The 17,115-nt window shown below is 32.0% G+C and overlaps 1 protein-coding gene across 1 annotated transcript in view; it reads left to right on the top strand.

The window, feature by feature from the left end:
• TRHDE (thyrotropin releasing hormone degrading enzyme) overlaps positions 1-15,197 on the top strand; it is a gene marked incomplete at its 3' end in the record, with an annotated part of 290,068 nt that extends 274,871 nt beyond the window's left edge. Inside the window, exons 8-12 of the mRNA XM_014461473.1 lie at positions 1,729-1,794; positions 2,546-2,733; positions 8,926-9,014; positions 14,848-14,981; positions 15,076-15,197. Coding sequence (XP_014316959.1) covers positions 1,729-1,794; positions 2,546-2,733; positions 8,926-9,014; positions 14,848-14,981; positions 15,076-15,197 — 599 coding nt within the window. The remainder of the gene's footprint in view (positions 1-1,728; positions 1,795-2,545; positions 2,734-8,925; positions 9,015-14,847; positions 14,982-15,075) is intronic.
• Positions 15,198-17,115: the final 1,918 nt, after the last annotated feature.

The raw sequence follows: 17,115 nt of genomic DNA, 5'->3' as shown, positions 1-17,115 counted from the left end.
TATTAGGATCTGTCATAGAAGAGAATCGTGTAGCTATGTATTGGACCTCTCAAGGTCCATGTAGTATTCCGTTGTCCCCTATTTTGGTTTATCCTAGTAGCACTGTTCATAAACTGAAACCAATCATAGTTCCAATTTTAATACTTTTTATTATAGCATCACTAAAATAAAATTCAAATTTATGTTTCATAATTCCCAATGTTCTCAAATGTATTCATGTAAGTGCTGCAAAAGCATAAAAGATAATTCTGACAATGAAGTCTGAAATGATTTATTTTAATCCAGGCCCCTGGGTTCAAATTGAAAATGCCTTCTATGGCACATTCAAAGTCAATATTGAGATTCAGATTGGGTATTCAGAGATGTGTTTTTGCAACAAAGTTATTCACAGTGCCTGAAGATGATGTATTTGTGGTTGGAAGCTAGTGTTGGGCATTGCATCGCTAGGAGTCTGATTAGGTGGGAGTGGCCGTTTGCTGGGCTGTGAGTTTCCAACAAAGCTGAATCTGTCACAGGTGCTATAATTTGTATTTCAGAAAATTTGCTTTCTCAACTTTAATTATCCCCAAAGTCTTCCACTCTAAATAAAGTACTGTAAGGAGTCAGCATTTTTTTTTTAAATTTCAGTACTGTGATGTAAATTAGGATTTTGTCTACCACCTACATGTAGAAGAGATGATGGAATTTCAAATGAAGGAAGGGACTCTCTGTTTTATAAAATAAAACACTGTTTCCTACTTTGGATTCAGAAAAAACATAATGCCAAGGAGCCATAACTAAATAGCGCATTCACAGTGACATAAACCATGCTTCACAGAAGAGAGCAGACATGAATCAGATGGAAAGTGTGTAGGTTTAACTTCACATGATTGAAAATGGGAAATGGGAAATCCAAGCCCCAGAATATTAAATAAATGTAGGATTGACTTTTTCCTGTTAAATGTTAGTATATGTTTCAGACGCATGGAAATAAGTATGTATCATTTTGTATTAGGCAGCCTGCTCTTTGCAGAAAGACTAGGGAACGTGACAGGTTGTGAAGATAATCATCCCTCTTTTCACAAAGCAGTTCCTCTTCACGTCTGCATGTATCAACCAGGTTCTATTTTATTTTATTTTAAATATATTTTTATTGATTTCAGACAGGAAGTGGGAAAGAGAGAGAGCTAGAAACATCAATGATGAGAATCATGGATTAGCTGCCTCTTACATGCCCTCTACTGGGAATCAAGCCCACAACCCAGGCATGTGCCCTGACAGAGAATTGACTCATTGAATCATGACCTCCTGGTTCATAGGTGGACGCTCAACCACTGAGCCACACTGAATGGGCTCTTTTTTATTTTTTATTACGTAAAACAAAAACATTTTTTTTTAGCACTTGAACATGAAAGCCTTATAAGAAAGTTTTACCTAATAAAATAGTTGACTTGCTAAATAGGAGGAAGATCTTTGAACCTGGAAATTCATAAAGAGAGATCAGGCCTATGAAAATAATTTTAAGAGATTAATAAATTATAAGATATTATTTAATGACTTAATTAAGAAGTACACTGTAGTTAAATATTTTTTGGAATATTTAAAAATGGAATTCTTCATCTTTCTGCATGTCTTTCTTGTTAATGCAATCCTAACAAATGGAAATGATTAATTGAATTGAGAAATGAATGTGTTTACTGAAAATTGCTTAGCCTTTGAATTGTAATTACATTTTTGCATTCTTTGTAGGATTATTTAACCATTCATAAGTATGGCAATGCAGCCAGAAATGATCTCTGGAACACACTTTCAGAGGTAACGTATAGGAAGCTCGGATACCAATACCTCTTCTTGAATACTTGAATGGAGTTTATAAAACAGTCACTGACCATTTGTTTTTTGTTTTTATACTTCTCTTATCCTCATGTTGCTTTTTTGTTTAATTTTGATATGTTGTGTGTGTGTATATATATATATATATATATATATATATATATATATATTTAAAGAGGATAGTATTTAAAATTACTTAAACTATAAATGATAGTAAAAGATGTCTTGCCTACTTTCAAATATGTCAATACTTTTGAAATATAATTTTAATATGGTGTTAGAGAGAAATATTGACATTATAAAGAAATTGTTTTTTTTATATGTGAATGAATAAGAGATATTTAAATTTGATACTGGACATACTGGAGATCCTTAATGATCATGCCAGTACTTCCTTTGCCAATAAAATGTTTTATTTTCCATTAAGTAAAACATATATATACATATATATATATATATGTGTGTGTGTATATATATATATATATATATACGTATATATATATATGGTATATATATGTTTATAAATATATACATATATATGGCATATATATATGTATATATATTCATGAAGGTAAGTTAAGGCAAGAAGATTAATTTTACTAACATTATACTAGCTTCACTGATTTTAAATGTTTTCATATTTAGGTAAATCATAAAGGTAAAAATGAAAATGGTTGAATGATAATTATGATTCATGTTTATAAAACTAATTTATACCAATTTGGTTATAAAGGCTTTAAAAAGGAATGGGAAATATGTAAATATACAAGAAGTAATGGACCAGTGGACACTCCAGATGGGTTATCCTGTTATCACCATCTTGGGAAATACCACAGCAGAAAATTGGATAATAATTACCCAACAACATTTTATTTATGACATCAGTGCTAAAACTAGAGCACTTGCACTTCAAAATAACAGGTACAATACTTCTTTTTCATGAAACAAATTCTTTATTATTAAGTTTCACTTTGCATTTTTCATATTTTAAAAAGCATTGGTAACAGTATTCTGAAACGTTATAAGCAAAATATATTTTGATTTCTTTATTTACATATGGTATTTTCATTTTGCTTCTGATTTTACTTCCCTTTACAGATATTTTAAGTATCAAGATGATAGCTCACCAAAATTATTTTGTTTAGGAAGACAAAATTTAAATTATCATGATGATTTTTAAAAATGTGTGATTATTTACTTTTCCCTGGAAATGTTTTGAATTAAATTCAAAAAGATGCATTGAAGTGAATTAAATGGAAGTGAGCAAACTGTGATTAATAAAATAGATGAAAACAGAAACTAACAATCCAGAAAAAAGTAATTAAAATAAATAAGAAAAAACAAAATAAAACAAAACCCACTAGACTAAATAATGTCTGACCTAAAGAAACTCAAACTTGATTCACTTCTAAATGGTCTAAGTATCAATGCAACTTGGTATCAAAATACGTTCTTTTCCTTCATTTTTAGTGTTTCAAACCACTAAAAAGACAACATACATAGAATTTTTTTATTAAAAATTATTTTAGTGTTGACATTATCCCCCATTCAAAATTTGATTCTTGATACTTAAACTTTCTTTTGTAATTCTCCTTTAATTACTGATGATTCAGCACCAAGTGGTTTTTTTTCCCTCACGTTTTCTCAGTGTTTTGTGTCTTATTAAGGGTGAGCCCAGGAAAGATGGTAGACCTTTACACTCAATTTCATTTTTTTATTAGGTGCCCTGAAAAGAGGTTGGAGGGACAGGGAGGGATGGAGGTAAAAAATTAATTAATAAAATGAGGTGTCTGGATGAGGTTGGTCATGCTGTCTTCTATTACCTTGGAATATTAAGAGTCTGGCTTTATCACCCACTCAAATCTAGGAGACATGAAGTGTGGGTTAAGTCTCCTTGGTTATCGCTAAGAAGAACAGAAATCATTCTCAAGTCGCCTAGCTCCAAGATGGGCTGCAGCAGAAGTGATTGAGAAATTTATCAATGCTTCTTCTAGCGACTAAATTTGGAATCCCATCTAGAAAAACATTGTCTTAAATCTCCTACCTAATATGTATATTGGCCTCCAACAAATGGCCTTGCAGTCCATCTAGACTGCGGAATATGTATTACCTGTCACACTGTCAGGGTCTGACTCTGTCAATTCTTCATCCAGCCTGGATTCCTCATGGCGAACATGTACTGGTTCTGATCATCCCCCATCTGGCTCCCGGGTAAACCTGCTTAGGCATAAAGCCTGGGCCTGCCAGAAGTGCATAAAAACTACTTGACTGTGACAACGTTAGAGAGACTCAGCTATGCCTTTGAGAACGATCAGTCTGATACAAGCGTCACTGGTGCAGAAAAACATAAAGGACACGCAGATGACAGGACACATTTTGAACAAAAATACTCTGTCAACCTATATAACATGCATCAGATGTATCAGCCACGAGTCTGACTCTTTAAAGGAAAAATTTCTCCCAGGCTATAGAACTATATGGGACATCTATAGATCTCTGCTTGTGCTTGAGTTATAAAGTCATACAGATAGATGATTGTGAACCCTAAGAACTTGGCATATAAAATATTTAGAGTAAGGTAATGCGTGGCATCCTATTAATCTAAAAAAATTATTTTCTATTTTGAAATAATAGGGCTTGCAGTTAAAATTTAGAATTCAATTTTATATTATAGATAATTTAATTCACTATAACATCATGGTTGAAACTAATACCAATTTTATCTGCCCTTTCCATATAGCCTTTCTAGATCTTTACTATTCAATGCAAAAAGTTGATATAATAACACATAGTGTTTCTCTCTGCCTTAAATCCTGTGATTTGTGGATATTTTCTGAGCCAGTATAATCAATTCTGTATCTTGAATTTTACAGAAGACACTAGAATATCTGCAACATGCCTAGGACAGTTTTAATGTATATAGTAATTATAATTTTATATGGAGTAGCTATAGTACAGCACAGAAAGATCTTTACATAACTAATGATTGCACAAAGTTAGTTGATACGTAAAGTGAGTAAAACATTTGCTGAAATTTTGGTATTTGTGAAGTTGTGAATTTGTATGACTTTTGTATAGCTTTTTGGCATATACACTAACACTTCACTAATATCAGTACCATTCTTTACTATTTAATACTTATTTATTAAATTGATTGGGGTGGTACTGGTCAACATGAACATATAGGTTTCAGGTGTGGGTTTCTATGTTACAAGGTCTATATATTGCACCATGTGCCCACCACCCAAAGTCAAATCTTCTTTTGTCACCAATTTTGAAAATATTTCTCACTTAAGCTAAATATGTACATATTCTTTTCTACCTTAACCTAATCATCAGAATAATCATTGCTTTATTATAAAAAAATGTGAATTACTGATGAAGAGAGATAGTCCCAGGGACTATTAAAGAAAAAAAAAATCTTGGAAGTCTTTTGAAATAAAATTTTCTAGTATTTTTGCATGTTTTTTTCCCTACATAAAATCAGATGACTAAAATTTAAGTTAAACTTAAACATCTGGGCCCCAATGTAACTTCACAAGTACTTTTTTCTTGTCTCTTTCTATACATAAACCACTGCAGTCTTAGATTTCTTTTATTTTTTGAGATTGTCTCATTATTTTATTTTTCTATCAATGTTTACTTTCAATATTTTGTGTTGGTTTCAGGTATACAGCTTAGTGTAACATATATACTTTACATTGTCTTAGATTTCTTTACAGCATACTACATAGAGCTCTTCACTCAACAGTGTTCCGTGTCTTCCAGATTTTTAAGTTGTAATCATAAAATAACATAATTTACCATGAAATTTGTAAAAAGACTAAATACTTGTTGTTTGGAAAGTTATGAAAAATAACATTTGGTATTTGATAGCACAGCAATTCAGAAATGAATACAAATTTCAGATATGCTTAGTAATTTGTAAATTTTATTTTGTCTTTGTGACAAAAGTATAGATTTTGGTTGTGTATGTGTGTGTATACACACTTGTATCCCAATACCTTAGAGTTAACTTTCTTGCATCTGAACAGTTATGCAATGCAATGTCTGGCTACCACTTAGAAAGTTTCCTATATGTATGAGGAATTTATTATAGCAACATGAAAGTATTAATATGAATTTCTTTTTCCTATACTTTAGAGATTTTTGCTAAAGCTCAAATATACCAATATTTTAAAAATATGATGTTTTTATTTATTTTTTAGAGAGAGGGAGAGGGAAGGAGGGAGGGAGGGAGAGAGAGAGAGAGAAAGAGAGAGAGAGAGAGAGAGAGAGAGAGAGAGAGAGAGAGAGAGAAAGAGAAAGAGAAAACATTGAGGCGAAAGAGAAACATTGATTGGTTGCCTCTCCATGCAACTGACTGGGGATCAAGCCCACAGCCTAGGCATGTGCCCTGATTGGGAATCAAATCTACAACCTTCCAGTGCATGGTATGATGCTCCAATCAACTGAGCCACACAAGCCAAGGCTCAAATATACCAATTTCTATAATAATTTCTAGTTTTGTTATTTAGAAGAATACAGTTTAAATACATGCAAATTATGAATTTGTTTATAATAGGGGCTAATAATGTTTCACAAATATGTTATAACATCATATAAAAAAGACATGTTGATCCTTGAGGATTTTTAAGATCTTTAATTTTAACTATTTCTCTCCTTTTTCCTTATATATTTCTTGCCCTTTAACTGACACTTGAGTTCACAATTTAGTTGACCCATCTGAATATGGGAAATATGAACTAAAAAGTCAAGTGCATAAAGTTAATCTCTGTCTTATCTATAGACTTATTTGGCCCCTTTTATTTTATGTCAACCTAATTCCAGAGCAATTTATAGAGTGCTTTTCATATTCAGGCTTTTTGCAAGATCTCAGGTATGAAAATGTATGCATAGTTTAAATTTACAATCAGATCCACAGTCAGACATTGTTTCTTAACTAATTATTCCAAGTAATTAAAAAGAGAATGGCTACTAAATAAATATTAAATAAACATATCAACTCTCTGTGTTTTCTTTATTGTAAATCCATCATTAAATATTTGTGGCATATTCTTTTTTTATTGATTTCAGAGAGAAAGGGAGAGGGAGAGCGAGGTAGAAACATCATTGATGAGAGATGGAGAATCATTGATTGGCTGCCTCCTGCATGCCCCACATTGGGGATCTTGCCCTAAACCCAGGCATGTGCCCTTGCCTGGAATCAAACCTGGGACCCTTCAATCTGCAGGCTGAAGCTCTATCCACTAAGCAAACTGGATAGGGCATGTGGCATATTCTTAAAATTATGTTGGGAGCTTGGAGTTTTTTGTTAAAAAGCTTACATAATTTGTGTTTATTCATGTCTACCTAAAAATATCAAGACATGTTTGGCTACTGTAGATTGTTTATTTCCTAACCAATTTTATGGAACCTTGTACAGTGTAGCATTAGGTTTCCACATAGTTGACACTTAAAAAAATGTTTCTCTGATTAAGGATAGCATAGCATGTAATTTTAAAATTTAGAATCTTTAACATACTATTTTGACTTTCCATATTGGAGATAGCAGTTGGTATAAAATTATGAACTTCTTTTAATCTTCCATTTGTAATTTTTTTCTACTACTGAGTTCTGCTCATTGTGAATGACAAACATGAAAAGATAAAATAATCAAATTCCACATGACAGGTTTTAAGGAGGTCCCCTGCCCTCTCACCCTCCGCCCCCAAGAAAAACCCACATGTTCATTATGTTTTTAGTTATCTAACCCCAGACATGTCCCTGAAAAATTCTCAGTTCTCTCACACTTATGCAGCTCACACAGTATCTCTTTTTACATTTTAAAAATAAAATATAGTGAAATAAATCAGACAGAAAAGTCAAGAACCATATGATTTCACTCATACGTGGAGTACAAAACTGAAAGCAACAAATGAACAAACAAGAAAAAACAAACAAACACTCATTGAAACAAACAAACACTCATTGAAACAAACGAAAACCACCACAGTATGGTGGTTACCAGAGGGGAGGGAGTGCGGGCAATAAAGGGCAAAGGGGTTCAAATATGTGGTGACAGAAGAAGATTTGAGTTTGAGTTGCAGGCACACAATGCAATACACCTATAATGTATCATAGAATTGTACCCTTGAAACCTATATTATTCTATTAACCAATGTCACCCAAATAAATTTAATAGAATCAAAGATAAAATAAATAATGTTTTTCCATGCTGGATATTGTTACTACCCCTGTTGCTAATGGTGCAATGATAGGTCAGAATGATATGGTTATATTATAGAGAAAGAAACAATATGTAGTAATTGAGCTGATTGAAAAACCATCTAGCATGTCTATGGCTACTCTTCTGAGATTAATTGAATATTACTTCATGTACAAGTATAGGCCTCAATTTTTATCCTATAAAAAATCAAATTCTAGAAAGTGCTTCTCTTTTGTAGCTGAGACTCATGACTTATCTCTGTCTGTTGGTGGATGATTCTACACATCAATTTGGAAATTTCATTTCAGAAAACAGAGCATTAATGTGTCCCACGGTATTCTTTTTATTGGTCAAGATTTTAGAAGGATCTGATTAGTTTTGCTTTTCAGTTTCTGTGCTTTGGGTGTGATATTTTAAACTTTCTGTAAAAAAAATGGTAACAGTATCTTTTAGAATAGCTAAACAAATAAATGAGAATGTTGAAATGTAAATGAATAAACCACTGAAATGTCTATTAGTCTAATATGGAACAAGTATAAAGGTGTTAAACTGTAATCAATATATGCTGTGGCTCAGATTTATAGGTTTTGTCTATTTTTTTTATTCCTAATGCAAAATGCAAATCTGTTGTGTGGGGTTTTTTTGTGTTTTTTTTTTTTCAAGATAAATTGTTTTGTTGGAAGTCCCCCTTTTGACTTGAAATTAAAACTCTTAGAGGCCAAGTCTGCTTAGTGGCTTTGAAAAAGTGAATTCATCTTCTTGACTCACTCCTTACTTTTATAACTGGGGAATTTGTTTTTAGTTCCTCTAAAGTGAATACTGCAGATCACAAAGAAGGTGCCAAGTATATGTTGTTTATTTGTTATAGCCATTTTTATTCTTAAAGCTTCTCTTTTATTTTGCAGTTACCTGTGGCAGATTCCATTAACTATTGTGGTAGGAAATAGAAGCCATATGTCTCCAGAAGCAATTATTTGGGTATCTAACAAATCAGGTAAAATATATATTCTTTCCAAGAAACTATTTGGTTTTAGAACTATTTGACTTAAGTTTCACAACTTAACCTCTGGGTTTAGCTATTATAAAAATATGAACAAAAACAGATTAGAGTAGAATATAGGGAAATGATTATCACATCTACAAAATTAAGTATAATATAGTGTAATTTTTACACAGACTAATTTTAGTTGGCCTATGTAATTATTAAATTTATTTGTGTCTTTGATGGTAAATAGAAAATTTAAAAGTATTTATAGTACTAATTTTAGCTATTTCAAATTGTATCACTTTATAATTATAATGATATTCAGAACTCCCAATAGAACAGTATACCTAATACTAAAAATACAGGGCATATTTTTAATTCCATTTTCCTGCTATCTTCTCTTTACAAGACTAGCTCTTTAAAGAATGGGTGAGGAAATATTTTCCATAAAATTCAGCAATTATAGGGCCAGTAGAAAGGGATCTTGATTGGTCATTAAACTATTCCCTAGGTGGGGTCAACTCTCAGGGAGCAGAGAAAGATGAGATTCTATTGTTTCTAAATATCTTCAGACAAGATAGTGAGCTATTTCAATGCACTGTCAGAAAGCTATTTCTTGAAGTCAATCTAAATCTTTTATGTTAGAGTGAGAAACAGGTCTCTTTTATTTGTTTTCCATTAATTAAAGAAAAAGCCAATTATCACCCTTTATGTAATGTTTAATTTAGATTTAGATGGTCAAGTATGTCAACATTTTGCTTTTCTTACTCCTGTCAAATGTTCTGCCTATTGATATTATTTTGCTCTTTCAGGGGCATAATTTTAAGCAGCCATATATATTTAAATATGATGAGGTAAAACGAAATAAATAACAACATGACTATTATTTATTCACTTCAGTCTTTTAAGGGAAACATAAGTGCTCAAAATACATATACACATACAAGAAAATGTTCTTACAGCAGAATCTAATCCATTTACTAGAAATGTAAACACTTGTATTTCTAGTTGAATTTGTATTCAAATTTTCATGTTATTGTATTATCACATAATCACATATTATGAAAATATGTGCTTTCATTTATATATATAGTGTATAAAACATTAATATGTGATGTGTTGAAATGCTTACTGTAAAACTTAATGGTGTTTCTCATTTTGAATTGTTTATTATAATCTATTCTTTTCATTCTTGGAGTTAGTATTTATATAATGATTCTGAATTCACATTTGCTGTACTATTTGTCTATATACTTCTCTTTTCCCTCCATGTTTTATTTATCCACATAATTTGTTATGAAATGATGAGTGAAAACAGTAGGTTGTTAGTGTAATGATCCAACTATTAGAATAAAGTCATCTGCTTATATGATTGCTAGGAACATGAGAAAGAATAGTTTTTAGAAATAAAGGAACACATTTCTCATTGGGAGGTAGAATGAAAATGGGAAAATTAGAGGAGTGCAAAGATATTGATCAAACATCAGACTCAGCCCCAAACTTTACTTTTAGAGAGTGCAGGGATTCAGAGCAAGTCAGATTCTTTTTGGAGACTTCTCCCAGGTCTGTTTCCTTAACCCTCTAGTTATTTCCATGCTGTTATTCATGATATCTTCTTATTCCATACAAAGCATCCAGAATAGTGTCACAACTTTTCCTGACCAATAGCCACAGTTTGTTGTATTTGAGAGGTTGCTTTCATTTAAAGTCTTTCAGTATTAATCTAGAATAACAACATACTTGAAACCATATGTTTGTCTAAAATGTCATCTATGTTAATACACATGGTTGAGATATATAGCCACCTAGTTTGAGCCGTGTATAACTCTGGGAAATGAAATTTACATAGGCAATGATATTAATGGCACACTTGCTAACCCCGAAATTGTGCAGTGTTCAACCTGCAGAATATAATGTGTTATTTTCCATTAAACATAGCAGAGTCATCCGGTTGACAGATCATTGTCTCAGTTAACATGTTGAGGAATTTGTGGGAGAATGCTCATACCTAGTAATTCTTTCTTAGAAACTTCATAAAATATAAATCTTGGCATTTCTAAGAGGGAGCTAAAAGAAAGGCAGCCTTTCTATTTTCCCCGTTCAGTCTTATTCTGTGTTTACTTTTGTCTTGAAGGTCTTCATATTGATAATGGAAAAAAAAACCCTGACATTAGGAAAAGATTAGCAAAACAGTTTGTAAATTCTTGTCTTTTATACAGGGTCAGGAAAAAGTAGGTTTACAATTGTGAGTACATGAAACAGAGTTTATTCTTGCATTCTTATTTATTAATTATTATATTGTTTTCCATATGAACAACTGTAGACCTACTTTTGCCCCACCTTGTATGCCCCCCCACCACATATAGTCAACTAATGTCAATGAAAGATGTTTATCTATTAAAATATTAAGAAAATATTCAGGTCAATTCCGATCAACATAGATTAAAGATCACTTTTTAATTATAAAAAATTAATGTTTTTATAATTTTTTAAAATATATTTTTATTGATTTCAGAGAGGAAGGGAGAGAGATAGAAACATCCATGATGAGAGAGAATCATTGATTGGCTGCCTCCTCCTCAACTGGAGATCAAGCTCACAACCTGGGCATGTGCAATTGACCAGAATTGAACCTGGGACCCTTCAGTCCACAGGCTGACGCTCCATCCCCTGAACCAAACCAGCTAGGGTTGTTTTTATAACTTTTATTATCAGTAATATAGATTTAATTCACAAGATACTAAAGCAAGGTCATGGTAAATAATATATCGTATACCTTTAATATAAATAATCATAAACTCTTGACACTTCAATTTTTATATTGTTTGGATGAATATCTAATTAATTCCAAGTTAGCCTAAAAAAGTTTTTAAACCAATTTATAAGTAATTGAAAATAGGTAAAGGATTCATCTCTTTTGTTTTTACTATGACAATACTGAGGAAGTATATATTTAAAATGTAGTAGCTTTCATGCTGACTGGCTATAAATTAAAAATAGCATGATGCTGTAGTGCTTTCCTTAAGCATTGGTTCATATGAAACTCATAAGCCTTTAAATTGAATATTATTTTTATGCCCATTTTTCAAATTAGAGAATTAAGGCTTAAGAAATAACTTGCCCAAAGTGCCTTGGGAGTTTGGTTTTCTTTTCTAAGTTTATTTAGTCTAACACACACACATACACACACTGAGAGAGAGGAAAAGAGAGAGTTTTTAATACTTTAGCAGCTTGCTTTACAGATCTGTCAGTTACTCAATATGGTTCTTTATTGCTTCCATAGAGCATTACCTAATTTGATTCTCCTAAGATTCCAGTGAGAGAACCAGTATGTGTTATTATACCTGCGTTTGTTGCACATTGTTACCTGGTTGACTTTTCGCTTAAGTCACCGGACAATGATAAGTAGAAAGGCCTAATCTCCTTTCTCTTGTTATTCCAAAAGAAAGTATAAAATACAGAAACATAAAATATAAATGTCCAACTACTTTGTGCCTAGTTTAAGTCTTGAGCCATTTTTCTAAATGCCATTTTTAATTGTAATTAAATTACTAACACTTAAAATATAACTCCCATGCTCTTTATTATGGTGCTCATCACCACTGTACCTCATTAGGTCACTGGAAAAGATCTCTTTAAAATTCATTGCTTGTTATTAATTTGAGGAACATTTTAGACATATAATTAACTAGAATAGAAAGGATATTTAAACAATATATTACAAAATCTTTTAGGAAATAATTTTTCCAAAGATTTTATTTATAACAAAGGTATGCATAAACATATCAATGCATGGCAATAACCTTCAGGTTTTAGTTAAGAACCTAAAGTTAAGAATTTAATAATATTATATTCAACATTTATATCTTAATTTTTCTTTGGTGAATCAGACATGATTAATTAAAATGTCATTATGAGATTATTTTAGTTTTTAAAAATGAATATTTTTTTAAATTATTTGTTTTATTTTTAAATCTGTAAAGTGAATAACATTCTAAAGTCACAGAAATTGTGTAGATAAACACATTACATCTTTGAAAAATATGCAAAGTATCTGAAACTTGGGAGGTTATTAATATTTTAGAGTAATAGCTGATAGACTTATTTTCCTAACCACCATGGATTAAGCTGGGTAAAATCTCAAACTAAGAAAAATCTCTCCTTCTATTCAGAGAACTGAAGAGACCATAAATGCCATCATATGGCCCTTAGGTGATAGGTAAGGAAACTGTGAACCAAGGAGAACCAATGGCTGAAGTCCAAACATTCATATATAGGAAAACTCGAACTAGAAGTCAACTTTCTGTTCCTGTTCTAATTCTTGTTTTAGTGCTATCATCTCTTTAGAATTAATATAAAAATGTAAAAAATGTATATCAGATTACAATGAAAGTGTTATATCATCTTGTATCAATAGAGTATAGTGCAGTAGAAAGGACACCAAAGTCAAGAGACCTGAAGTGGACCATTCCCAGCTTTCTTGGACAAGTCAGTTAACCTGTCTGAGCCTCATTTCTTTATCTGTGTCAATAGATACTGTTAATAAAGATGGCAAGAATTTGAAGTGCTACTCAAAGCACTGAAGACTAGATTTTTATGTTCAGTATACATTTATGTTTAAGAATTATTTTGTTTTACTGTAAATTTTTGAAAATTGGTAATGTATAACATGCATTAGATTAATTAGCCCATTCCAATCCAGACCTAAACAATTAATGATCATTGATGTTCACTCAATAACTTTCGTGGTATAACCTCTTCTTTTGTGGGGTTCTACTTGAAAGAGAGTATTCTGTAAATTCAGTGTTTTTTTTTTTTTTTTAACACACCTGTTTTGTAGTCCAATGCGTGAAAACCTTGATGATAGAGTGAGTATTGGGGGTTGTGCTTCTTACTCAGACTGGACACAAATATATCGTTTCTATAATGCATTTTCTGGTTTTGAGTAATTGTGGAAATTAGACCAGTGGGGTGTGTGTGTGTGTATGTGTGTGTGTGTGTGTGTGTGTGCACACATATGTGTATAAATTTTAAGTAAACTTTGTACTTTATTTAATTTCTGAGAAGCATGAGTGCTGAGAAAATCAACATCAAAATGATAGTAAGGTTCAGTGAAGTCAGTAAAGGCTGACATTAAATGTGAATGTAGTTCTCCCTCTGTATTTGATGGAGTTAAATGTGTCAGTTATAAGACTGGTTTACTGGTTTGCTTTAATTGAATTACTGGAGACCATAATCAAGTTATCATTTCCCAAAGTGATTTAAATAAGAAGAATTTCTATCTTTGTTCTAATTATATGTAGTAATATTAGTGTCTTAAACAAATGAAGTTCCCTTTTCCAGCATTATTGATGATGCTAGGAAGTCTGTTATTTATTAATACTTTCAAGAAAGAACAAGAAAAATGTCAGAAAACAACAGTGACTTTCAAATAAATGAGCTCTATTGGTAATCCATTTTCCACTGAATAAATTAAGTAGGATATGCACCTAAAACCTTTCATTTTATTCTAGCCACATATCCATATACAAACTAACTAGAAGCCACACAAATATAGTAGTATATTTCTTGGTTACATTTCTTTTGAGAAAAAATATACGTGCAGGTAATGGGGTTTTATAAAGAACAAAAATGTTAATTATAAGAAAAAATTAATTGAGGTAATGAGTAAACAATTAAAGATTTTCTAGCAAATTCTAGCTATAGCGATTAATTGATTAAAGAGATTTTAATTAGGTATTTGGGATGGTATTCTTTTTAAATTATTCATACTCTGCATATTTCATACCATTTTAATCCTGAAAATTTGAAATCTATTTTATCCCCAAAATGCTATTTTCAGAGCACCACAGACTAACTTCTTTGGACAAAGGAAGCTGGTTGCTTGGAAACATCAATCAAACTGGCTATTTTAGAGTCAACTATGATTTAAGGAATTGGAGATTATTAATTGATCAATTAATCAGGAACCATGAGGTAAACTGGGTTTACTCATCAATGATTTGTTCTAATATGTGAACCTGACATTTTAATCCTGAGTGATTCCACTTTTTTCTGGTTGACCTCACAGATTCTCTCCGTCAGTAATCGAGCAGGCTTGATCGACGATGCCTTCAGCTTAGCCAGGTATGTTTTCCTGTGGATCTCCACGATAAAACTCATGCCCTTAAGACTTCCTCTAGGAGCTAAATAGTATGAATGTTTTGAATAATAAATCTTTTAGAAACAATTTCTTACTCACATTGGTGTTTGGAGATGAATTATAATAGTGTCCCAAACTCTTGATCAATAGCATCCAAAGGGTATTTCTGGGTCAGAAGGAACTTGATCAATTTTCTCTGTAAGTTCAATGTAACCCTCTGGAGGTTAATAATATCCTTCCAATTTTATTAATGAACTCTACAAAATAACCATTATGCCATATTTGAGTTTTGATGGAAAATGCCTTCAAGCTTCGGCATTTATTTTCTTGAAATATACTGGTATATCTTTTTATAATGTTCTCTGAACTTAATTCATTATGAAGAACTTATGCTGAAAGATAGGAATAAATATTCCTCAGAGTAAAGCTGTTCTGGACAAAAAGTGTATCACTCTTGTAGCAGAAGTCGATTATGCAAGTTGTAGAAATATTTGTGTTACTTTTATTGTGGAAGGCCCCCTGCCAGGGAAGGCCCTGGCTTTCTTTTAAATTCATGTCAACTGAACCCATGATGAAGGCAGAGCCTTATCTTGGGGGCATATCTAACCAAGAGGTGGGAATGCCTCAGTTGACCTTCAAAGCCAGGTGCCAGGAAATAGTTAGGTCATTGGTAATTTTTGTCACCTGTTTTCACATTTTACCACCTTTTACTATGATAATTGTGTAAAACCAGTTAAATATGTCTGTGCTGATACAAACATATAACTTGTTCTACTAATAAGCATTGTTTCATACATAGGATCTGAAACTGTTTTTACAATTTGTGTATACAATCAAATGTCAGTTCTCTTTCATGCACTAATAATTATACCACCTATAGCATTCTAATCATTAAAACTAATGGGATTATATATTAAAGGCTTAATAATTACTGTAACAGCAGGCAAAGGTTAGGGTCAGGTTATAGAGGTTGATTTTTATAAAAAGAAATAATGTAGAAGAAAGAACACATAAAAATGGCAAAGAAGAAATTATAGATGGTCTCAAATAAAATAAAATAAAAACAAAATAAAATTCCTTGCCTTTCTATTATCACAAAGGAAGCCAAGAACTATTACTAATACGTTCTCTTACCTGATGAATGATGCTGTATCAGTGCCTCATTCTGACCAGGCATGTGGAGTTTTAAGCACAAAATTGCCTACTCACTCAACGGCAAATCTAAGGACATTCTATCAGCAAGGAAATCGCTAATGAATCCGTACCAGGTGAATGTAGTTATCTAATGAGAACGGGGCAAATGAGGGCTGTTCCCTACCACAGCACCATCTAATTAGGGGAAAATTTAGAATAGAGGTGAATAAAGCCTACTGATACAGTGATATGTGGAGATAATGATTAAGATGCAGCTTTTGCTCTATAGTAAGATATGAAGACTTTGAAGAAAATATAAGGTATGATGTGAAGATTATTTTGATATAGAAGTTTAGTTATTTCATTAAGCCAGAAAGAGAATGTATTTAATGTAACATTGCATTGAAAGAGGCAGGAGAGAGAGAGAGAGAGAGAGAGAGAGAGAGAGAGAGAGAGAGAGAGAGAGAGATTGGAATTTAAAAGAGAGCTAATAATTATTAAGCACTTATAAGGTTCTAGGCCAGTGGTTCTCAACCTTGGCTGCACATTGGAATCACTTCATCCCCTGGAGGCCCAGAAATTAGGATTTAAAAAAGATTCCCAGGTGATTCTAATGTACAGCCAAGGTTGAGAACCACTGGTCTAGATACTGTTCTGTTTTACATATAGGAATTTGTTCAGTTCTCACAACAATTTTATGAGATAAGTAGATATCTACTATTTTTATTCTCATTTTATAGGTAAGAAAACTGAGACTCAGAGAGGTCAAATTACTTGCCTAAAGAGTCACACAGCCAGTAATTGATGGGGCTAGGTTTTGGCCCATGTGGTCTG

This window comes from Myotis lucifugus, unplaced genomic scaffold, assembly GCF_000147115.1.
Source record: "Myotis lucifugus unplaced genomic scaffold, Myoluc2.0 scaffold_156, whole genome shotgun sequence".
In the NCBI taxonomy this organism is placed as follows: Eukaryota; Metazoa; Chordata; class Mammalia; order Chiroptera; family Vespertilionidae; genus Myotis; species Myotis lucifugus.
The sequence above is the reverse complement of the archived record's forward strand: the minus strand, read 5'-3'. Positions and strand labels throughout refer to the sequence as shown.